This window comes from Anoplopoma fimbria, chromosome 12, assembly GCF_027596085.1.
Source record: "Anoplopoma fimbria isolate UVic2021 breed Golden Eagle Sablefish chromosome 12, Afim_UVic_2022, whole genome shotgun sequence".
In the NCBI taxonomy this organism is placed as follows: Eukaryota; Metazoa; Chordata; class Actinopteri; order Perciformes; family Anoplopomatidae; genus Anoplopoma; species Anoplopoma fimbria.
The window spans coordinates 13029513-13054876 of NC_072460.1; the positions used below are offsets into that span (position 1 = coordinate 13029513).

Genomic DNA, 25364 nt, shown 5'->3' on the forward strand with positions numbered 1-25364 from the left:
CATAATAAACTTTCTACTGAGTGTATTTGGTATCTATGGAAACTTTGAATCTTTGTAAAACAATACTAGAAAATGTTTTTAAAAATAAAGCATTTGTTCCATTTGAGTAAATGACCATGCAACATGTGTTTGTAATGCATCCAGCAGAAACATGAGCCTAAACACTAAGGTTAAGAGTCAGCTGCAATTAGACATTGCTAAATCTCTTTTTTGAGCAGCAGATGCAGCAAGCAGGAGCAGTGGCTGACTGGTGCTGCATTGTACTGTCTGATGAAGAGCAGCATTGTACTGTCTGGAGAGCTTGGCTGGTTTCCCATAAGATGGCCCACATGTCGTTCCCCTGTTTTTTTTTTCAAGCATTCCCAAAAACAGAGTGTTAGCTTGCCAGAAGTTCTCTACATCTTGTAACATTACACAACTCATCCACTAGATGGTCCTACTGTTGTGACTGGGAAACAGAGCCACTGGAAACAATGCGGTAAAACCCATTCTGCAAACTATAAGCAGTCAAAAGTTTACCTACAGTAATTTGGAAGCAATAATGAAGACAGATGTTCAAGGTCTGTAGGCTTGATATGAACGGTATGGATATGCACCCATTGTTCTGAATATATATATATAGTACATTATATATAGAAAGCTGCCCTTTTAAAAGAACAATTAAGAGCCATGTGGCAGAGAAAAGGCCATGACAAGATTGGACAGATGGTTGCTATGCTAGACCTTCTGCCACGCTGGTCAAAGACATTTTAAAACTAAATGATCCGTATGAATTCTGCAGCACCTTAAAGAAAAAAAGAAAATAAAGGTCATACTCAGAGATGGTTATTCAGTTGGTGTGTTATTATCTGAAGTGCTGCAGTCTCATATATTTATAGAGTTAACACCACTGAGATAAATACAGGTTTTTTTTTAATTCAACTTGATGTTTACGTATTTAAAAGGGAAGTCTTTATTTACATACTTGCTTGGAAATTTGTGAACATAATGTTGTTGAGCAACAATTGTATTTATGTGGGGAGAGACTTGCATTACATTCAGAATATTTCTTAGACATAAACACTTTTATTTGATAATATACAGTTGTATTGTATGAAAATAATGTAGTGAAGAAAGTATATTAACATAACTGTAAAGTATCCAACCATGGATAGATAAATATCACACTGCCTTTCGTATCTTTTTGTCAATCAACCATCTTAATGTTGAATGTTTAATACTTCCATCACGGCATCATGTGGTGCCAGATATTTATCCTATTAATAAGATAATTTTTTTCAGAACAAGATGGAAAAAGGTGACGCATCTTTGTTGTTTTCTTCTATTTATATACATCACGATTCCTGAAAGCTAGAGCATAATTGCAGGGACCTAGTTTTGTACTAGAAGCAGCTCTTCTCTTGAGAGCTCCATGCATTGAGATGGGGCAATAAGACCGTGAGATGGGTCAGACAGGGAGCTTCAAATGGAATCTGAAGAGGTAGAGATACGTACCACCACTTTTCTCTAAATGGATGTCTGCACCTGAGAGGAGAGGGCATGATCTGTGGTCTCCCTTTCTATCTCCCCCACTGGCGCTTTCGCTCTGTACACTCTGTATTCTTTTTTGCATCACACATGCAAAGGAAAGATATGAGACTTGTCTTATTTCTTCTTTTGGTTGGTTTGTAGTCATGAATGTCTTTTTCTGGTTGGTAATGCTTTGTAGTTGTTTGCTAACTGGATTTGGACACTTTAATTTTGTAGCAATGCACTGTAGCAATGTAAAGCATGAGATAATAATATATATTGTTTACCACACATTCACATTGTTGTCTGACTAAATGTTGAGAATTTATAAAGAATAATTCATTAAAAGAGAATATTTAATACGAAATGTCTGAATATAAAGACTTGAACAGAATGTTAACTAATGAAAGAGATTGACACTGACAATATAAAGCCTTGTCTGCAAGAAGAACGAAACACCTGCAGGATATTAGTCTATAATCTGAATGCAGAACAGTAGGTAAATGGAAGTAGAGGTGAGTTGTTTTAATTTGTTGTGAAAGTTTTACTTCTAGGTTATTTCCAAAGCTCTCAACTCAGACAGATTCAACCTTAGTAAAGGTTTCAAGCAGACACGGATTAATTTCAAGGTGTCACCAGCCCAAAATGTATATCAAATGAAAGAGGTGAGTCGTACTATTCAAACTACATGAATATTAATGGAAAAGGTTTGAAAAAGCTTTTATGGATAAGGAAAAAAAGAGAAACAAGCCATTAGTTTTTATGAGATATTGTCTGAGCAAAAAGATGTCACTGAGTGAAAGTGTGTACACATACTGTGCTGCATTTCAACGACAGAGTGATCAAGCTGATGTCTGCGATCACAATGCATTTTGTCAAAACCCACACATGATGCTTTGACACAGAGTGAGACAGAACAGGAACATCATCAGCAGCATGAAAAAGATCTCTCTTGGTGTTACAGCAAAGGTTAATCCCGGCATGTACACTCCTGTCTCTTTCTACAAACACGACTTGGTTCAGGTGCATCAATGAGGAGATAATTAGTCCAGGCTACACAGACAGTCAGGGAGTAGAGGGAGAGGGAGAGAAGACACAGCGGCGCAAACGAGATTCTAATCTAATTTCCATAACTAGTCTCAAAATTGTGTGGAGACCAACTGTAGCGCTTGCTCTTTTCTGTTCAGCTGACTGGATGTCATTATCAATGTTTGTGAAGCTACTTGGGTTGTTACACCTGTTAATATTCTCCAGAATTACACAACAGTGCATGCTCATTCTCTCAGAAGAAAAAAGCTCCTTCTTTTTAGCATCTCAGACTTGACCTCCCGCTTTCATTCTGTCCAACACCTGTTGAATCTAGTATCAATACTGATCTTTGTCTATACTCTTGCTATATGGATTAATGGCAACATCCTGTGCGACAGACATTTATCAATGCTGCCTTGGTAGAGTATAATATTATATAGAGGGATCTGTCCTCGGGCTAATGTCTTGTCCTCTTCAGGGAAATTAAGTCAATCCACGCAATAACCCAATTCCCACTCAAGGGTCACATAAAATAGCCACATAACCCCAGCTAATCTTTGGATTCAAGGGCACGATGTCATACAACATTCATTTAGGCGCATAGCAATACAATTTGAGCGTACTATGCTAATCATTAAGGGCTCTAAAGTGACAGTTTGCCAAAATGTTGCTCTCTCACAAGGCATTTTAGAGGGCTGGGCTTGCGGTAACTGGGTGGCTCAGTTGTGTTGGCATGGCAGCAGCCGAAGACAAAAGCCACAATTGTGAGAGAACGATCTGCAGTCCTTCATGCCGTAGTAGGCGGTCAAGGAAAATTGTCCTTCTGGACTGACACAGCACAGGCCATAGCTGCACTGAATCGAATTATCTGCTCTCAAGCACTGAATGGAGGCCCTTCAATAAAATTTGAAAATTTACGCAGTGTGCTTACACCATTCTTTGGCCTTGAGCAAGAACATTATTTAATAAAAGGAATAGACTGTTCTTTATTTTGTATGTTTATTTAAAATACGTCAGTTGTTAAGAATTCAAGTTTTGTCCAAACTTAAAAAATACTGTTCAGGTGATAGAAAACTTTTCACTATAGTGTAACCTGAATGTTCTTCATTAGACTGTTAAAGTGGTGTGTCACATTAGAATAAGGCCAAATAGTGGCATTTGCAAACTGGCACTAATACATATTCAAAATCAAACAGGCCATATCATCTATGCTTGAATCTCAGGTGCATCAGTCAACATACTGGGAGATTATTCATCACATGGGAGAACTGTGTAAGACTATAATAGTATGAACCAAACACAGACAAAATGCATCAACAGTTTTTAAACAAGGTTAAGAGGGTTGCCATCTTATATTTAATCTTAGTATACGTTAGTTTTAGCCATATCTAGTCAATCTCATCCTTTATCATATCTGTATCATTCCATTTTAGAGTCAAAGAAAACCATGCACACTTTAGTGTAGTTTTAGTCCAGTTGATTGAGATGTTTTTCTATGAATGGGTAGCCGTTTGGCCCTTCTCGTGCTAGCACAATATGCACACGGTTACTGGATTTATAATGTTTTGCAAATGTCTGCTGTTTTATATAACTTTTGCTTTTGCTGAGGGCGGAAACAAAACGAGGTTGTCCCCTTTGCTTTACAACTGGAAAACCCTCAGAGGCAAACTTGTGATATTGGGCTATATAAAGTGCATGGATGTGTGGTTAATGTGCTACAAAGATGAGTGAAGCGAGGTGGATGTCAGCTGCAAGAAGGGAGAAACAGAGCGAACACATGGGTCAGCTTTTATAGCCTAAGGGCCCACGTGAGTTTAATCAGCTGACGACTCTCCCTAATCAGCTAATTACCTGCTAAGGTTGGCCAGGACAACCTCCAAGACAGTGGGAGTGGCCTAACAGAAGAGTTAATGTATCGTTGTATCTGATTTAACAATTTTTTAATTAATGCAATCATTATTAAACTGTTGACATGTGGTGGGCGATATGGACTGAGTTTAACACTAACCTTCATCATGGTCAGCATTGTTTTCTTTATTATGAACAAAACAGAAACATCTGACTTAACTTATTGTTGTATTAAAGACACAGCAAATGCCCAATGTTTTCTTCAAACTACAAAACATGAGAGTCTTACTCAAACAGTAAATGCTGGAAGTCTGCTTCTGTTTAGCTAACTATTCGCAGGATATCCATGCAACTCATAATTTCAAGTTAACAAAATTCAAGTCAAAAGAACTCATGTTTATATGTTCTGAAGTGGTCTGAAATTAAAATCTAGAAAAAAGAATAGGCTGAATTAACTTTAAAAGTTCACAAGAAAAAATTGATTGATTCCACACAAAAATCCACAAAATCTTTGCATGATGTTTTACAGTGGGATAAAACAGTCTTTGTTTGACCAACACAGCAGACATTTTGACTCGCAGAGGTGTTGTTTATAACATTAACAATGGCTCTGGTCTATTCTAGTGTCCCAGTAAGGCATGACATCCTGGTATTTTTGCTATACTGCCTTTGACATACTAAATATTTTTCTGGCATATCATATAAGTATGATAGTATGGTTACTGGTCCGCAGAGCAGGTGATAAGCAGTGGTGATTATCTTCAGACTGGATGATCCAGAGTCCCAGGTTTGAAATGAATCCAAGTCAAACAGACTATAGGGAAAATTGAGAAAATTTGCAGAGCAGCAGATGAAACTACCTTATAGTTCAATATCATTATTTTGTATTTAGAAATGTTTTTTGATTTCTACCTATATTTAACAAAAAAAAGTATCACTTTTAGACACAAATCCTCTGGCATTCAAGTTACAGCCCAACTGATCTACTGCCCATACTGTACAGTTCCTTGTTGATATGGTACCCAAAGGGCACAGTGAGTCACAGATGTCCTCCAAAGTATGTTCTATTTAAATCTCCCACAATAAATGCAACGTAAACCCTGGAGCATATCAGGAAATGATGGTGATGAAAACGATGGTGGGGGAAACAGTGTCACTGAGACTTGACAGTCAAACGCTGGATGTAATGTGAAGGATAGGGTGCCAACTTTAATTAGATGATGAGTTACTGGCGGAAGGAAACAAATAATGTTGTCATTCAACAGTATCCTGTTGTGACAGCCACTCACTAATTATCTATCTGTCCTCTGAGGTCTGAGTCTCACTTTACTTATGTCGAAGGCAATACTTCACTTTCACACACTGTTAATCAAATACAATAAATACAATAATTGAAGTAATAAATTGCATCGTGATGAAGACTGTAAATACCAACTTTTATGAAAAGGTGTTTAACTTTGAGATTAAAGACAGGAAGATTAAAAGTTAGTGCCTTTGAAATTCAATAGGAAACTAAATGTGAAGGTTTTGTATTTTGCTGATCCATTCAATATGTGCAAACCTCAGGCTAAAGGATGATTTCCTCAAAGTTTATTTCCTTATTTTACTCATAGTGTCAGCCATGTCACACCCAGCTGAAACAAATATCAACTAATCAGTGCTACCTTTCAGTGCTCTAGATAGATTTTAGATGCTATTAATATTCAAAAGATACAATATCATTTTTGTGTTTCCCAATTCACAATTAAGTCTTTGTGAATGTCATAGTTATTTCTGTTTTACCTCCTTTCCTCCTGTTCACCTAACATACCCACACAGGTGTTCTCACTTGTTCTAACTGATTGGACCTCTGCTCAAACTGAAGCTGGGTAGTTATAGTGGGAATGTCCCTTTTTCACAGGATTACTTTCTTGCAAACAATCTAGGAGTGATTTTAATTTCTGATTTTAATTTCAAGATTTATGAGGGTGGTGTCATGATTTTATCATTTGAAGAACATCTCCAAATTGAGGCCATTTCTCTTACTGAGCCACACAAAGAGACTGATACACACTAAAGTCCTCCCAGTATCAACCACCATGTCATAGATATTTATGGAATATAAATGTATGTCTGACAGGTTTTGATATTTTAGGGTGTGACAATTTTACTGAGAATCATCTCATCAGTTTGATCAGTAAGCCATGTGCAAGTGGTTAGTGTGCAAATTCTTTTGCACATGTGCCAAACACAATTGGCTTGAGTGTACTTAAATCTGTTGTGAACAACAAACTAATTGTTCATTTGAACTACTTGTTCTGTAAAAAAGTGAATTCTCTTTCAAGAATTGAGCCAAAGTTAATACAAAATACTGCAAACAGACACCTTCGGAATTCAAATTCCTGTCTTTCACCGAACTAACTAATTGTAAAACGACTTCATTTAAACTTGACAGACAAAAAAAAAATCACAAAACCATCTTGGTAAAATGCTGTTTTTCCTCGCTGCCTGAGTAGCGACTGAGTTGCTCTCGTTTCTCGGAGAGAGACCATTATATTAGCAAAATGAAATGACAAAAATGGCCCAAAAAACCCAACCGACAATATTGCCCAGCGACTGCTAACAGCTATGTAACTCTCCTCGGTCCGGACTGAGAAGACATGCTCTGCTGTACAAAACGCCAGGTTCAGTTTGACATTTGCTATATATATATGAAAAATTGTCAATCTCACGAGAGGTCATTGAGCAGACAATCATAAATAAGTACAGAATACACAATCTGCTGGTGGAGATCATTTTTAATAAAAAATTCTGCTGCATGAGTACTGTGTAAGATCAACAGGAGAGCACACAGTATGCATATTTTAAAATTCTACACACTGTTTATATTGAGTTTCAAATTCTAAGCTAATTAATAACACCTGTGCTTTTCTACTGTTGTAAGCAAATATTTTACCAGTCATCCAAAAGGTTTTCTAACATGGAGTCCAGTTGCCTTTGACTCTGTATTTTCTAAACAGTGCATTATCATTAGCAATTCAATGTACATTCGCTATAATCAGGACATGGCACTATCAGATAAGAATCTCATTAGAGAGTCGTGTCAGATTTATAATGAATTATACTGCATGTGATTATCAGAGAGCGATGTATAACGAGTTTATAATGTGCTCCCTGTGCTCACAATAGACTTAAAGTGTCCTCCTCCTATCTTATCGGTTTTTATCATACTTGGCCGTCTCTGACATCCTCTGGCTCAGACAGTCAGTTTGAAGTAAGTGAGGTGGAATAAAGGTGTAGTCATCCATCTGCCATGGCGACGACAAACCTCTGTTAAGACAAACCTAAAAACACAATCCATATTTGCATGGACTGAGCAATTTGCCTTCCTGTCTAGTGTAACAGACGTGGGTGCCAGCTGTGTTTACCAAGACACCGTGTGTTATGAACGTAATCACTTTACCAGCCCCTGCCTGCCCGTTATGGATGGCACTTGTCATTTACAGAGGAGAGCCCAGGGCCATCAGTCATCAGTGCAGAGTGTGTTTCTGTGTGAGTGTCTGTGTGTGTGTGTGTGTGTGTGTGTGTGTGTGTGTGTGTGTGTGTGTGTGTGTGTGTGTGTGTGTGTGTGTGTGTGTGTGTGTGTGTGTGTGTGTGTGTGTGTATGGAGGGGATTGGGTTGGTGAGGTTTGTATCTGTCTTTGGCTCCATGGAAGACAACACAGTAAAAGCTCCTCACATATAATCACTGAGCAGAAAAAAAAACGAAAATGCTGGGAGTATGCCGAATGACACTGACAAGCACAAATGAATGGTCATCTATTACATACATAACATAAACAAAACAGTTCTAGGATGTGACTAGCTGCAGCAACTGTGATCTCATTGCTGTTCATTTAAATATAAATGCACAAAGGAAATCACCACTCATACACCATGACAGCTACAGGGATCATGTAAACATCTAATGAAAAGGATTGTTGAACTACTTCATCAAAATAACGAACACTGCTAAAAGTATGGGTCATGTGAATACTAGTTAGAACCATTTGGCAACTGTGAAAACATTTGTTGTGTAAGTTTGCCAAGCGTAAAACAAATGTTTCAAAAGGATCTGTCAGGAAGTTACCATAACAAATTTCATGACAGAGTAGGCTATGCCAAACACAAGTCAAAACCACAATGTATCCAGCACAATTGAAAGATGAAGCCGGCGTGGATGGTTTGTCACACGGAACCATCTGATTAGCCGTCGTTTGAAGCTGTTTCCAAAAGGGCAGGTTCTTTCAAAAAAAAAAAAAAAAAAAAACTTGGCAGGTGATTGGATGAACCATCTGTCAATCAAACTTTAGGAGAAGAGCGAAAATGTATTTTCCATTGTGTTGCCAGATTGGGCTGATTTCCACCGACTTGGTCTGCTTTTAATTAAATTGGGCTGGAAAAAAACAGCTTTCGGTTGGTACATGAGATTTGGGCTGATTTTGTCAACATTAGCTGGATTTATTTAATTACAATATTGTGAAAGCATTATTACCAAACAAGCTGTCGTTTTATGATCAAAAATACAAATATAAAACTTTTTATTAAACTTTGTTTTGTCCACTCACTCATGTTATGTTATTCAAAATATTTGATTGACGTAAGTTGTATTCAGACTATCTTTAAAGATAAGGGAGGACCTACTTACCTAGAGGTCATTGTCATCATCATTGGCATTGACATGATTCTTTGTATTTGGAGGTCTAACTGCACTTTTTCTGGGTTACAATAACCTATTCATCCAACAGTTTATTTGTGGTTATTTGATGCGCATAGGAAGCTTTTATGCTTATGATGTGTTTTGTGTTATTCTCTTTAGGAGCACCTATTGTTGTGTAGAACTAAAACAAATTCCCACACACCTAAGCAACACCCGTATCTGTCAGTGGATCCTCACAGGCCCGTAATCTACCAGCTATGTGGCTTGCACATGTTTTATTGGCTAACACGTAATGTTGCAGGATGACATCACATTGCGTTATGGCAAAAATTAGGTTAAACTCTTTGGGATTCTTCTGCACGGTGTGGTCCCATTTAAATAAACGAGGGGTCCATCAAAATTAAAACACATTGTTCAAATCGTCTCCAGTTCTCCATACTAACCAAACGTTCTCGGCTATTTTGCCTTCATAAGGGTGGTTTCTGAGCTTGTTTTTGCTATCTGACATAGATTATCATAAATATTTAGAATACAAAACAACAATACCTAAGCAGGTATTGATTCTTTTCTGGGTTTGTCACTGCAGGTGACCCCTTTGACTCATAATCATTTGTGCCATTGTTGATTCAAAAATATTTATGGATGCAGCTATTGCACCTTGTAATAATCCATATCATTTAAATATCTATTACTACCTCAAATAAAACCGAGAAAGCTTGAAACTTTTCTTAAGTCACCACAGCAAAGAGACCTCTTGTTTGTGTATCATTGACAGCATGATCTCGTTCTGTCAAACGCTGCTGTAGCTTTGTCTTAAAGAGAATCACAACTGTCTTTATGAGATGTGTCAGAGTTTATCAATAGCTGACCCCTCCACCATGAAAGCAATAACATCTGTTTCTTGAAGATAAATTAGGTGAGTGCTCCATGAATAATGTGTTTCATCAACTTGGTCTCCTGTGAAAAGAGACAGAGTGGAGCACAAAAACGCCAGCAGTCATTCATAGGCAAGTTTTTTATTGCCTCTGAAATAACCTTTATGCAGGACTCACCTTTTCTCTATTATCATTGTGATAATCTACAATATGATTTATCTTTTGAAATACAGCAATCATTAGCATACAGTGGGCATCAACCAGTGGTTGTTCATTCACACAAACCTCTTTAAGTTCATTATGTGGGCATATTAGCAAACATAGAACAAAGGACTGATACAACCCCCTCAGGAAATGACCGACGTTATTGAAATAGAAAAGAACTGAGATCAGTGTGACCCATACCACTCTCAGCACTGTCATGGGAAATTTTCCACATTGTCTCATGGCTATCTGATACATCACAGCTGAATAAAAAAAGTTAATTTATTTAAGTGTTTGTATGTCGATGTGTTTGTCTGTGCTTTTTCTTGAAGGTATTGTCTGCTCACATAGACACTCGCACAGCAGAAAGGGACAAATAACAACATTAATATTATCAAATGTTCCGATTTTACAGATGGTGAATAATGTGACCGTGAAGTGTTTCATGGTTTCCAATTTCTGTGTCAGTCCCTATGTTGAACACTTTGATCTCATGATTTCATAATTTCCCTTGACACAATTTTATGAGCAGGCGGGACAGAATGAAATAAGCAGCAGAGAGAGGTCAAGCCCGGTCACAGTCAGTCAGTGCAATATCCAGGTGTGATGGAAGCTCAGTTGCTATAGTACTGGCTCTTATCACCACAGTAATGAGATATAACCCTTTATCCTCATCATCTACCCACCGCTCAAAAAATAGACATCTCCAATATGGATAAAAAACTAAATATCCATTAAAAGCCTGGTCTCCTGGTTTCAAGTCGGTTACAACTACTTCTACTCCTCAAAAAGCACACATACTTTAAGTGACAATAACGCCAAAGCTTTTGATTGTTGAGTATGGCAGCCAGACTTAAAACTATATGAACACAAACAAAAAACAGACTGTTCAGTTCAGCTCATAGACTTGCTGTAAACTGATTGTGTACTTCGTTCACCTTTTCTCCGAGCTAAGCCGTTCAAATACACTTCAGGAGACAGGCGTACATCAATACACAACGTTATCACTGTTCATAATGCGGTAGTGGTCGTCGCAGAACATGTCTGTCTTCAGTTCAGTAGTAAGTTAAGGTTGCTGGTTCAAGCTGTTGCGTTCAAATCAGTACAATAAGCTTATTACAGCATTGTTTACCAAGTTGATAGCATATGAGTTAACTATTTACGTCAATATTGCACAGTAAGAGCAACTGATTTCTTCAGCGTCAATGGTGGTGATTCAGTAGAGTCAGATCAATATGAAGAGTCAAAACATTTGCTCATAGCAACAGTGCCAACATTGTAAGCAACCCCAAATTCCTCACAGAGCTAGTAGTGTTTACTTGAAGGGGAACCGGAGGGTGGGCTCTACATTTCATGCTCTACACTTCTGCGATGATGCAGTCTAACAGGTTTATGAGAGCAGTGGGGCATACTTACATGTACTAACACGCTCTTAAAGCATGCATGGCCGGCCCATCTATGAGGACAAATGAATGTTAAATACAGCTCCTTTAATGTAAAATGTTTAAAATAAAATGTAACAAATGAATACATAGATGTAAATGTAGTGAGTTGTTATTTCTTAAAATAATAGTATCCGATACCAGATTTGCCTATTGTCACCGATACCCGACCCAGCTATTTGAATAAGGTATCAAACCAATATCCAATATCAGTATCAATAGCTGTGCATACCTATTAAATAACAATGTACAATATTCAAACTGAATGCAAAAACATATCTGTTAGTTGTTAGAAATGTGTCAGCGGGGTAATGACCAAATGACAGAAGAAATACATTTAGCATGAAGCAGCCATTACCATCTCATCGTAGCAGAAATAAATGAGCATTTAACACCCCTCTGCAAAGGAAATATCTTCATATCTGAGACTTGTTTAACAATAAATTGTCATATTAAAACACAAAGGCCTTGTAAACAAACTTCTTCACCTATTCCGGGTGGAAATCACTTTGTTAGGGTTGAAAAACACAACAAACTACAGTGCAAATAAAATGAAGTAGGAAGGAGACTGTGTATCAGTTTCTGGTTGCCTCTGTGATGAACAGGATGCCAATGTTTCTATCTACTAGAGTATTGTCACAGCATGAGCACAAAACAGGCAGCATTGTTACAAGATAGACCATAACAAAGAGTCAAGAGCTTAAACAGCATCAGAATCTTATTTTCTCCCATAGGCCTCAGTGCCAAAAAACATCACAAGAAAAGATTAAAGGGGACTAAAGCTTTTGACAAGGAGAGGGCAGAAAAAAACACTTTCAGAAGCTCTTTGTGTTTTTGGTTTAGCAACACCACAGCTCACAGTTTCACATACCCATCGTTGTGTCATGCAAATAGACTTTCAAAGCATATCAGCATCCATGCCAGTCTTAAAGAAACAGTCTTCGAATTAACATTTAGATGGAAGTGACACTTCAGGACCTCACAAGTCAGAGATCATGAAGGAGTGGGTGGAATAAAAAAAAAACTGCATCCATCAAAGTAATTTTGCATGCCCCAAGGAGAAGTATAAAGTGAACTCCAAGTTAAATTCCCCAATTAGATTAGAGCTCATTAACTCAATTATTGACAGGTGCATCTTATGATATACCGTGGAGAGGCCCTGAATCGTCTAGATCTGCTTATTTTAGTCATCATGTCGCCACAAGCAAGAACAAACAGCAGGATGGCTGCTGAGCGTGCGACGGACTGTTTTCCTGTTACTGAGTTCACACATGGAGAATCCCCTTTGGACTTATTGACCGAAGATTGCAAGCTGTGCATCCGAACCCAGCCTGTTTACAAATGTAGCTTAATCTATTCCCTGCAAAGTCTCCCACATCATTGGAATCTCACTTTTTTCCAACCGTTGCATACTCTCCTTTTCTGTCTCACTCTGGCTGCTCTTCTTTCATATTATCTCTCCCATATAAGGGCAGTCGCCTCATTGTGCCCTCTCAACTACAGGATGGATCTTACTTTATCTTTTCCCATTCAGGCCATGAAAGTCTGCAAAAATGGATGATCAAGCCCAATTAGAGAGACAGGAGAGGAATAAGATTGTGACTGTCCTCCAGGCTTTATGTGCTGCTCTCTTCTACAGGACACATAACTACGGAAGAATGAATCTGTATTCTCATGTCCTTACATGGACCTCCAAATAAACTGAATTGCCAGACTTAATTTTCCGTCTTGCACTATCAACTTTTTGTGGCCTTCGACAGTCATAGCTATGTTGGAGAGTTGAATAAAGTTTGTGAGATAAAGAAAAACACCAAATTATGTTTTAACAAAAGAGAAACACACAAACACACACACACACACGCATAGAAAATGTCTTTTCTGTCTCCATCTGTCCTTTTAAAAATATTTCCCTCTCTAATTCTCTCTTCATGTGTTCCATGGCAAGGTTATCTCAATCTATTCAGCCTGTTAATTCAATAAGCAAGTACAGGAAAAACAGGATCAATGGGCAAAATAATTTCATGAAATTGTATGTCAGGGTCAAACTAGAAGAAATTTCATATGACATTCAGACAGCCTGCTATTCACACACATGCAGATACATGTTTCAGACAGATAACTGAGTAGATAAATGATGAAGCCAGAAAACGTTAATGAACTTTTTGCAACATTTAACTATTGCAAAGGAAGGCTTTCATATTTGGCCAACTGACTGCTCATCAGTGCTCTGATGAGTATTTGCTCTCACCACAAATTTTGCCTTAATAGAGACACACTCCTTAATACGCATATAAATATCAAATTATCTCAAAATGAAGCTAAGCTGTGTCCTTCAATTTTTGTCTTCTCTGATTCAGACCAACCCATAGCCACCATCGGCTACCTGCTATGAGAAAGCCAACCGTGAACATCCTGCCTACCTGTCAGACCCTATGCAGCTGTCAGCAGCTCCAAGGGGAGCCCATACTAAGTAAGAGTTGTCATTGTGAGATGTGCCGATTATGAACTAGGGGTGGCTGTGGCGCAGTGGAGAGCAGGGTCGTTCTCCATTCAGAGGATCGGCGGTTCTATACCCGGCTTCGGCAGTCAATGTGTCCTTGGGCAAGACACTAAACCCCAAGTTGCTCCCGAAGGCTTTGCCATCGGTGTGGACTGGATGTTGTATGAATGTTAGTTAGAGCCTGGGCAGATGGCACCTTGCATGGTAGCCCTGTCATCAGTGTGTAAATGGGTGAATGATATGTAATATATATAAGCTTTGAGCTACGGATTGTAAGTCGCTTTGGATAAAAGCGTCTGCTAAATGACTGTAATGTAATGTAATGTAATGAACTACAATTAAATGCAATACAGTCGAGGGTGTATCAATTCCTACTGTTCAGCAGCGCTGAATATGATCCAACTAGCCTTGCAGCAAATCCAACTCAAGCTTACCCTGCCACAGCATGTTGCGGATAAACAGCCCCTGGCACTCTCTCACTGTGCTCTCTGTTAGTCCAAAATCAGGGTTGCTTTGATTACCAAGGAGGATAAAAAACACTTATCAATAATGTACAAATGCAATTAATGACTTCCCCCACCTCTGTCAGATCTCCCACTCCGAACCCCTGCACCGCTGCAACCCCCACGCTACTACATACAGGAACTGGACAAATATGGAAGTGGGAAGTCATTATTAAAACATAACAGCGTTAACCTTTTGTGAAACGTGTGATTTGGATTAAGGCCTGGTGCTTTGTTGTTGGTGTCATAGATTCTTCTATCAGGACTCAGTCTCCTGAGGCCCCAGCCATTGATAGCTGCATTAGTTCCCAGTGCCTGTTTCACAGCTCAAACTTTGCTTTGCTCAAATATTCATGCCACTTTGCATTCTGAATGTATGTGCAAACACCAACACAGTAATTGCTTGTGTAATTGCAAGATAAATTATAGGTTTAGTATATTTAAGCTGTTTTCAGCTGCAGATGATGTAGGGAAAATACTTTTTTCATGATACACATAAACATCTTTTCAGGATCATGAATACTTATTACTATTGTCCAGCTTAGGTTTCTTTTTTATAGGAAATGATATTGTGTCTTTACTACAATGCCTGAACAACTCAATCATGTGTTGCTGCTTGGAGGTAAAGTTATGAAAAAAAAGTGTCGCACAGGCTGTGCTTATACAAGTTACAAGACAGACATTTTATCTCACCACCTGTCAGAGCCGTTTAAGAGAGAATTTAGAAGCCATGGAAACAATTTAAAGTGACCCTCTGAATCACGTGTAACTCAGTGTGTCAATGCTGGTATGGTGATGATGTATCTGTCCAGTCAATACGTGTCTAGATTTTATTCATGACAGCTCAGCCTGTCTGTCTGTACTGATAATATTCACTTTGTGATTTGTGTTCCTAGCTCAGTGTGCTAGTGTTTTATTTGGTATGTAATAAGAATATTTATAGTTCTTTTGAGCATTGTCAAAAACATATATATCAATTTTCATTGTAATTAAATTCATATAGGATGGTTGGAAATAAACCTGTTAACCCATTAACTAACCAAAACCCGAGGAGATGAGTGGGCATGTTTGTTTTCCTTTTCAAATTTTCTGTGTGAATAGGTTTTCATAACACACAGATGCGTAGCCCATCTAGTCACATATATCACCATCTTCTATAGTGACATGCAGAGGCAGCGGCTGTCTACATAATTACTTCCTTAAAAGATTAGTATCTTGTCAATGACCATGTCAACTGGTCAATGGAGTGGAAAGGCACAGAGGACTATGTGAGGAGGATGGTGGGAAGGAGGTGGATAAATGAGACGTTGATATGAGAAGTTCATATTTTATCTCAGACAAAATGATCAGCTGCAATTAAAAATGTGTGAAGTTTATTTGTTCAAAGCCAAAATGCGATTGTAGTGTCAACTTTAAGAAAATTCCCAAATATGTTCATGGAAGGACTTGAGTCCTCAACCCTATGCCCTGGTGACGTTGGTGAGTGTGGTGGGGAGGCAACAACTCTTGGCAGCATCATGACAATCAAAGAGTATTCTACGTAGCCTTCAGTACAGCGTGATGTAAGTCCCGATTCTCCACCTACGCTCCAGTTTCTGATTGGCGTTACGCAGGTATCCTGCTATTATTTAATAGCCCAAAGCGCGGATGCCTCATTTATCCTGACTGGATCTCACTGCAGGACCTATCCGTTCCTACTTTACTCTGCAGCAGGACGCCCGCAACTGACTCTTATACCTCTATACCTATCTGCTCTACATAAAACAGGTAAAGAAAAAAATGAATTCTTAAAAGCTTAAAGTAAAAAAAATGTTGTTTATCTTTTATTTATTATATTTTCAGCAGTTGTCTTTTCCTGTCACGAAGAAGTGGAAGGGTTTACCATGACTTTTTTGGAGAGGAAACAGAAAGAGTCTGCTTCACATTATTGTTGTCATGTTTTTTGTCTTTGTTGGATAATAAAAAACAATCAAAACAATAATCTAATCATTACACCAAAAATACGTATCATGAACAATATCTTTGTAAATCTATACCGCGCGCTTTTACGCACCGATTACGCAGCGGGTTTATACATAACAGGTATAATTGGTTCCTGATTGGCAGCGATATTTTTGGCCTAAAAGGAAACAACTTAATGAAACAGGATAACTGTGAATTCTGTCGCACAGGTGTTGCTGAGAAAATGAGGAGAGGTTTGCTGCTGGTGACTCTGTTCCTCATCATGAAACTTCGACACAGCCAGTCCAGATGCGAGGAGCCCGGATCGCGCAGAGCAACTTCAGATGTAGGTATTTTGGCACGCAATGACAAAGCTGATTATAAGACAATATTTGAACAAAAAGTGATTTATTTTTTGCTTCTTATAATTGCAGCAGACCACAGGCTTGGACAACCTCAAGCGGAACAGTCTGAAAAGGTTTAGCGATTTGGATTATGATAGCTTTGTGGGACTGATGGGAAGAAGAGATGCCGGTGAGTCTCTCACTGATTACATTCAAATGTTTGTAGTAGTAATAATAATAATAATATTATTAATGATAATGATAATAAATTGAAAAAAACGTCAATTCGGCAGTATAGGCTCACTTTAGTCTTTGTAGTGTAAATGCTGTGCCTTTCTTAGATTTTGGTTTAATCTTGATATTATTTTCTCAAATGTTCACCTTATTTCTTATTTCGATTTCATTTTTATCAGATGCAAATGCTGTACAGTCACCACAAAAAAGTAAGACCTTTGAGATTAATAGTTACATGCTTGCTTTAAAAAAATGTTTTATCATAAAAACTGAATGTTTCTCATTCTTCTTTTAAGGGGAAATGCATGACATTTTTGTTGGTCTTATGGGAAGGAGAAACTCAGAGCCTGGTGAGTGTGGCAATTCACAAGCGTCAAATATCTGTAATAGCCCTGCTGGCTTTTGTGTGCATACAGATTCAAGGTGTTCATCATGTGGAGAATATAGCTTTATTCTAAATTGCAATGTCTGCTCTCACAGATAATGGTCCCTGGAGGAGAGAGTATCCAGAGAGGAGAGGCATTTTTCTCAACAAGTGCAGGCTGAGGTGAATGCCATTTATTTTTTAAATCAGTAGATGGAACATCTCCACTACTAAAAAAAACAAAGATAACACTTAACCTGTCTAATAAAGATTAAACCAATAAGGGACAGAGGAGGTTTTCATGATTTCTGCTGTCTTAATAACACTGCTGACTCAAATTACTTTTTGATATTTCCTCTGTATGCTTTTTGTTTCTAAAAAGTAAATATCTAATGCATGAATAATGAGAGTGTGTGTGTGTGTGTGTTTTGTTGCAGGTTTCTACAGGGGCTGTAGACATTCACAACAAAACTCTCTGATCTGCCAACAATGACAGAAGACCTCAGAGAACACAAATAAGGAACTAAACATGGAAACAACTAAATGCCGTGATGCACACTGTAAACCTGCCAGCTGGCTTATGAAAGTGACCATAACATACACAGATGTATCTGTTTTATCTGAAGACAAAACATGATTAGTAGTGAGAGTTGATACATTTTATTTCTTCATCATGTTATTCATTGTTGTTCAAAAGTTCAAAATAAACATAATTTTTTATACATCATTTATTCATTTAAAACATCAGTGCATTTTTCTGAAGCTGTTTATGAGTGATTATTCAAGCTTAATGCCAGAGCAGACAGTAATGTTCAATAACAGCTGCTAGAATGTTTACTGTTGGGTTATAAAAAATGACTTGCGGTTTCCATTTTAGTTTTGTATATACTGTGTTCATCAGCAGATTCAGTGTTCTCAAAAAGAATTACAGGAGGTTTCAGAACATCAGAAAAACAAAGAGGCCATAAATAAAAGAGAAGTTGTGATACACACAAAACAATGTATTGCTGCGTTCCATTTCAAGAAAAAATAATTAAAATAATTTAAAATGATTAAATCTTTTCTTTAAATCTGCTGCTGCATTACTAGCTCAGAACAGCTACTTTAAAATAATATATGTGCATCTTCCTGCATTTCTCCAAGCACATTGTATTCTATTCATAAATTAAAATGAAGATTATGTCAAACCTAATAAAAAATGTTATATTGATTAAAAATAGCCAAGCCATTCGGAGCTGCCATTGAATCACATTCAGATTTTCACCACTCTCATTGCGAGTGCTTACAGTGTCATACTGGCTGGAATAATGCTGGATTGGATCGAAAAGGGCCTATCAGAAGAGGACATTAGCCGATTTATGATGCAGGAAGATGCTGAAACACAGAATCAGAGGTGCCTGCCTTGAGTGACTGCAGTCCTGTTCTCAGTGACGCGATTGTCTTTCCCCCCTTTCTCTGACTTCATCTCTGCTCTAGTTTGGTTTCCACTAACAGAAAAAGCTGAAGTGGTGTGACTCCTTCCATCAGTCACCTCAACCATTTCAAGTTCCCCCGTCACGGCTGTCTGTGACAGTGGGCCGAGGCTCAGACCCTGGCGTAAGGAGGGCCGGTAGCGTGGCCTGTAGCCGTACGCTCTCAGGTGATACGTGTAGTACTCCAATGTGTACATAAGCTCTGCCTCCACATAATGGAAAGATACTGCCAAGTCAGAGCAGCACTGTGGACCCTGAGGAAGAATAACACACAAACGCACACGTTAGCACATAGGATTGCAAAAAAAAACACATGTACAGATACTAAAAGTTAGAACATTAGAAACAAAGAGTGGCAGTCCCTATCATCCATCACTCTGCAACCAGATTTCACACTTGCTTTAAAAAAAAATTGAAATTGACTATCTAGTTGTACTAGACACAAGGTATCTGTAAAGTGAAAAGTCCTTATAATACTCACTTCCAACTACTTTTTTTGCTGCTACTACTACTTCTACTAAATGTGCTACTACTACTGATGCTGCTGCTGCTACTACTACTACTACTTCTACTACCTTTGCTACTACTACTGATGCTGCTGCTGCTGCTTCTACTACTGTTGCTACTTCTACTTCTACTTTGACAGCTTAACAGTTTAGTTCCCCAGCTTATCAATGTATTTCAGCTCTTACCCTCTTTAAATAATGAATTTATTTGGCCAGTTTTACATTTAAACCACCAGGATTTTCAGCAGGTCAGTTCAATGCATTTGGGCTTTAATATTTATCAGTAAAGTATCTGCATTTTCAGCAATGCTTTGCAATTAATTTCAGCATTCACACGCATTTTCTGCAGGAAATGCATTTTCTAATTTTAATTGCAAAGTAGTTCCATCATCTGTGCCAAATTGGCCAATTTTCCCTTTGTTGGCAGGACATTGCCTCTGTTGCAATCATCTACTTTAAAATGAACTAATTTCTATTTAAATTCACTCAGGGGTCAAGAACGGCATTCGATTGCGCTAGATAATTACAATAATTTATTTAGTTATTATCCCTTTTGATTATAGCAACACTTACATTTTGATTTATTCATCAAAAGAAAAATAAATATATTGCACCCTACTTACTCTCAGTTAGAGAATAGGTGACTACTGTACATTACAGAATTTAAAAATAATTCTCTCACTCGAAGTGCAGATACACACTAATGATATTAAAGGATTTTCAACTAACAGGTTCACCCCCTCTACAGCAAGTCCACTAACCTGACTTGCCCCTTTCTAATAAGGCTTATCCACTGCACTCAATGTCTGTCTTATCTCAGAGCTATTTGTAAACCACCTTGTGCTTTAATGGTGAAATTTTATGCACTTTTGGACAGCTTTTAGAATAGATTTACAAAAGAAATACGGGGATGGAGGGTGGTATGACATGACGCAAACTGGGGATGTTTGGGTGATATGGTGTGCGTCATACCATTATTACACTGGACACACTATTCTAAAGCATTTTAGATATAGGTAAGGTGTATAGTTATTTGCTTTAACCATGTCTACTAACGTGTACTGTAGTACCATTTCACAGCACTAGCTCACAAATAAATCATAAGTGAAGTCACTTGCCTCAACAATTGGGTAGTAGCAATAGCTCCAGTACCAGAAGCTCTTGGAGAACTTGCCAGTAAGATGGTGCTCTGGCACAAATGGGTGGAAAGTCTCTCGATGCAAAGTGTCTCTGGAGTCGCCCGCCAGAACGCCCATCTTCTCCAAACACTGCCCCAGCGCCAAGTCCTCTACGGGTGTGGTGTGTGAGCAAACTTTGGTCCGAAAACCTTCAACAAATCTCTTGAGGGCCTCTTTGCTAAGCACATAGCCTGCCCCTCCGCTCATGTAGCCTTGCTTGGTGTAAGGCTTGAAACGTTTGCCGAAGTAGATGGGCTCTTCAGGCGTGTGGTTGGACAGAATCCAGCGCAGGTTGTCCACCACCACATAGGTGTCATCGTCAGCTTTGAGGAACCAATCTGCCTCACTCGCATGGTGCTCGTAGACATAATGGAAGGCTCGAATGGTCTTCCAGTAAAGCTGGTCACGGCCCTCCTTAGTGCCCAGGCCCACAGTGGGGAAATCAAGGTCCTCCTCGGAGCTCATGAACACCACCACGTTGCAGTGGCGGCTCCAGGTGGCCCTGACATGGCGGGCCCTGCTCTGCAGGTTATAAGGTCCAGTCATCACCCAACAGAGAACACGAACCTTCTGGTACAACACATCTGCCACTCTGCTGTCTTCATCTAGAGGGGCACAGCAAACAGTATAATACACAATGTCAACTGGTTGGCAGTGGAGCGATCGTACTTGTGGTTCAATCAGGAACACCACACAATCCTGGCCCTCCACACATGAGCATGACTGCTCCATGTCCATCACTTTATTTATTTTTGCTATGTAGATGACACTTGAGTAAGAACCATGGTCAACTTTCCTGCAGTAGTGCCTAGAAGTGTAAATACCACAACTGATTAGAAAGTTATTAAAGAAAGTTAACTGTTTAAGAGTAACTTAGGGTGGGCAGGTATCAGTCAATCCTCTTTTTTTGGGGCTCCGTCTGCATTTCCCTCTTTTACCAAAGTTACTTCCAAATATATCAAAGTATCCATACCAAATAATATACATCCTATCTGCTCTGTCAGTGTCTATCAGTGTTTTTTAGCGTACCAAAATGCTTCCCCACTACAAGACCGCCAACATCACAAGCATCCAGGGCCTAAAGTGGCTCTGTAGTCATTTATCAAGTGGTACATTTTGTAAAATCTAGCTATGCTGGGTCAGAGACTCAACGTTTTAATGTAGAAGGAATAAGCATAAATGTAATAAAGCTTTGGTATCAAATGCGCTCTCTCTCTCTCACACACTCACACACACACAACACATATATGAATAAACGATTTGAAATGATTTTATCTGTACAGGACCAGTGTTCAATCGCCCCAAGTTCTCTCACACAACTTCCCTTCTCCGTTCTCTACACTGGCTCCCTGTAAGAGCTCGCATCCAGTTTAAGACTCTGGTGCTAGCCTACAGGGCAGTGAAAGGAACAGCTCCTTCCTATCTCCAGGCCTTGGTCAAGCCCTACACCCCGCCCGACCACTTCGCTCTGCTGCCTCAGGGCGATTGGTTGCCCCGTCGCTCAGAGGTCCCTGCGGCCGATCCACCCGGTCACAGCTTTTTTCTGTCCTGGCCCCCCAGTGGTGGAATGAACTCCCCACTGACGTCAGGACAGCAGAGTCACTGCCCATCTTTAGGCGCAGGCTGAAAACTCACCTCTTCAAGAAGTACTACCCTGAGCCTTCCTCGTAGCACTTATTGCACTCGTATTAGTTGTTGCACTTACTGTATTCGTATCAGTTCGCTGCACTTATTGAATTCGTATTCGTTTACTGCACTTATCCTATTCGTAGTAGTTTGTAGCACTTACTATATTCGGATTAGTCTGTTGCAATTATTGTTTTCGTAGTAATTTGCCTCTGCACTATACTTTTGCTCTGGCTTATGCTTTGAGATGCTTGTTTAAGAAAGGAGATGCACTTATGACTTCTGGTGACTAGTAGTTCTCTTGAATACCTATGTTGAATACACTTCCTGTAAGTCGCTTTGGATAAAAGCGTCTGCTAAATGACTGTAATGTAATGTAATGTAGAAGACTGTAAATCACCTTCATTGTGAGCATGGAGTGGGTTGATGAGAGCAGCCCCCTTCTTCCTCCAGCTGGTTGGTCTCTCAGACACCGCTGTGGCTTTTTCCTGAGCCTCTGACAGCACGGGGTAGCTCCTCTCAAACCACACCTGCCGCAGGAAGAAGTAGATGCTGCAGGCCCCCACCAAGAAGCCTAGGGAGAAGGCCCATCTGGAGCTGGAGCCCTTCATGGTGAGACTAACCCCACTGTGATGTCCCAGTCACAGCATGTCTACATGCAACACACCAAGATCAGATTGATGGACTGCCAAACCTTAAATGTTATTAAAAAAGATCATTGTGAATCATTGTGTCTGAAAAGACGATAAACTCCAATGGTATTTGCATGGCGAGACATGTTTTGATGTGTGCATTAAAAATGAAAAGATGCAATGTGATTTGGGTACACACTGTTAGCTTAATGTTATATTGGATGCACTTTTCAGGCACAGGCTACAACATATTTTCAGAATTGCCCCCTGGAGCCTAATCTCCCCCTCCCGCATTCACAGAGACATATTTCCTCAAAACAAGCTTTATCTTGTGTGTCTTTGCAATACATATGGACAGGAAAATATAAAACCACAGACTACTGTCTCATAGACTGATGTTTATTCTGAAAAAAATAACTCTCCATGTACTCTCCATTCCCTTCATTATCCTAACGATAAATAAAGTAGGCGATAATCCAGTCAACCTAGGCATTACATCAGTTTATACCCAAAACACATGACTGGGAGTGCTGCGACAGCGAAATAAAGCCATGTTGTATCCAGGGCTTACATGTTGTTATAAACACAGTAGCAGCGATGTGTATATATATATATTCCCGTAAGCAACAGTATGATTTACCCTCTAGGCCTGTGTGTGTGTGTTATTTACCTTTGCTGGGTTATCATTAATGGGCACGATATGGTTTAACCCATAAGCAGCGAAACATTTGCCCGTTTCTGAAAATCGGCACAAATCTGCTACACCTGTCAGTCATGTCGTCACATGCTCACATTATCCGATGGGTTGTTTTTTTGATTGAAGCCGTCCCTATTTTGCGTCGCCAAAATGGGATGATTAGTGAGCAGAACACGCCACTGTGCAGATCTACATTCTTCTGCAGCACAGGCTCAGCTCCGACAACGTGGCCTCCCATTGGCTGGCTGCTGGTGACGTATGGAGGAAGCTGCCTTTCACGGATGAACGGAAATTAACTGATTGTTTTATTCTATATGTATTTATTAGTATTAAAATGTAACTGATGGTTTGATTTATTTGACATGTATTTATTATTATTATTTAAATGTATGATTTGAAAATGCTGACATAAAACGAAAGGAAGAGGGGTAGAAGCTGTTGTTCAGTTTTATATTGGCCACTAGGTGCCACCTTAACAAAGCCTACAAGTTTAAGATCTACGCAGGGATGTCAAACTCAAATACACAGTGGGCTGAAATAAAGAAATTGATAGTCAAGGGCCAGATGGGTTCAACGTTTATTGAAAACTTATTGAAAGAACCTTTGTGCACATATTGAACCTGGAACTAACAAGGCCTATAGAGTATTGCCTATAAAACAACATTAATTATGAAATAAATGAAATAAAAAGTATAAATAATACATAAATAAATAAAAATAAAAGTAATAAAATAAGTTTCATTAATTGCTTATGGCTCTATCTGCAGTTTTTCCAGAGTAATTTCAAGTGAAAACATTTTCTACAGGCAAACAGCCAAAAATAATTTACTTCAAAGAAAAATCAAATGTCCTGTAGTAGCAAGAGAAAAAAAAAATGCAAAAATGATACTACATTAAAAACTGAAAATGTCTGTTCTTATGTTGTATTCTTTCTCCGCACAGAAGACACACAGCTTTGCCCTTTACATCCGCGAACATATACTGTGCCTCCCACCTGTCTTGAAAACTCCTGTTTTCAAATTCCACCTTTCGTTTAGCCTTTTTTTGGGGAGAGGGATAGTTGAAAGTTGACACAAGTGGTATCAGAGAATGTCGGGCTCTGGTGGTATGTAATACCAGAGCCCGTCTACGAAGAGCCTGGGCACTCCCTATACGCCCCATTGTACCGATTTTGGTTGTAGTTCCATGAGACATCCACTGGGGGTGATCGCGGGCGAGTCCAGATTGAATGGGAGTCTATCGGGCTAAACGGCTAATTATGCCTCTTTCACCTGCTTGTCGTTGAAATATCGCAAATTTTATTGTAGATTCCGCAAGTTCAATATAGATTATGGTTCAAAAGTCAAATGAGTGAGTACTTATGTCCTTTCGATTTCTTACAGTTTGGGCCGTTGTTGGCCGTATACGCTAGCATTCTGCTAATGATGCTGATTGGTCAGGGACGGACTTGCGACTGATTACGACCAGAGACCCCTCTTGACGGCATCTGAAGCTGAAGCGCATCGGAAACATTGGCCGTTTCTCAATCGGTCAAGTATGGACTTGCAAACTTGCAAGTTCATACTTGGATAGTTCGACTCGGGAGTACAAACTCCGGGGACGGGAGGACGAGTACGGTCATTTTGCAATTGGAACAGCAGCGAACTTGATGACGTCACCAACGTCACGACGTCACCAACTCAGCTCGTCGGTCCCGCCTACTCCGGTTATCTTCAGTCATATATATTATTATTATTATTATTATATTCCTTTATTGATCCCCATGGGGGAAATTTGTTGCAG

At 39.1% G+C, this 25364-nt stretch overlaps 2 protein-coding genes across 3 annotated transcripts; one reads left to right on the forward strand and one right to left on the reverse strand.

Moving 5' to 3' along the window:
• The first annotated feature begins 16773 nt into the window (after positions 1-16773).
• Positions 16774-18037, forward strand: tac3a (tachykinin precursor 3a). Its single transcript, XM_054609960.1, has 6 exons — positions 16774-16875; positions 16964-17063; positions 17287-17316; positions 17404-17457; positions 17588-17654; positions 17909-18037. The coding sequence occupies exons 1-6, from the start codon at positions 16774-16776 to the stop codon at positions 17925-17927; spliced, it is 372 nt and encodes a 123-aa protein (XP_054465935.1). The 3' UTR covers positions 17928-18037.
• Positions 18038-18121: 84 nt separating this feature from the next.
• c1galt1la (core 1 synthase, glycoprotein-N-acetylgalactosamine 3-beta-galactosyltransferase 1, like a) lies at positions 18122-23812 on the reverse strand. Of its 2 annotated transcripts, none has more exons than XM_054609604.1 (4): positions 23556-23812; positions 22654-22905; positions 20568-21232; positions 18122-19197 (listed from the first exon to the last, which is right to left on the reverse strand). In XM_054609604.1, exons 2-4 carry the CDS (start codon positions 22862-22864, stop codon positions 18859-18861), a joined length of 1215 nt encoding a protein of 404 aa, XP_054465579.1. In that variant the 5' UTR covers positions 22865-22905; positions 23556-23812; the 3' UTR covers positions 18122-18858. The 2 variants fall into 2 exon arrangements, with proteins under 2 accessions (XP_054465579.1, XP_054465577.1); XM_054609602.1 differs by having other exon boundaries at positions 22654-22947.
• Between the last annotated feature and the right edge of the window lie 1552 nt (positions 23813-25364).

Bases quoted from the DNA above. Each gene is read 5' to 3' on its own strand.
- tac3a (XM_054609960.1), top strand. From the start codon at position 16,774: ATGAGGAGAGGTTTGCTGCTGGTGACTCTGTTCCTCATCATGAAACTT. The intron at 17,064-17,286 runs GTGAGTCTCTCA...CATTTTTATCAG, and splicing joins GATGGGAAGAAGAGATGCCG to ATGCAAATGCTGTACAGTCA. The intron at 17,458-17,587 runs GTGAGTGTGGCA...CTGCTCTCACAG, and splicing joins AAGGAGAAACTCAGAGCCTG to ATAATGGTCCCTGGAGGAGA.
- c1galt1la (XM_054609604.1), bottom strand. From the start codon at position 22,864: ATGAAGGGCTCCAGCTCCAGATGGGCCTTCTCCCTAGGCTTCTTGGTG. The intron at 21,233-22,653 runs GTGATTTACAGT...GTGCCCCTCTAG, and splicing joins ACTCCATGCTCACAATGAAG to ATGAAGACAGCAGAGTGGCA. The intron at 19,198-20,567 runs GCAAGTGACTTC...ATTCTTCCTCAG, and splicing joins GCTACTACCCAATTGTTGAG to GGTCCACAGTGCTGCTCTGA.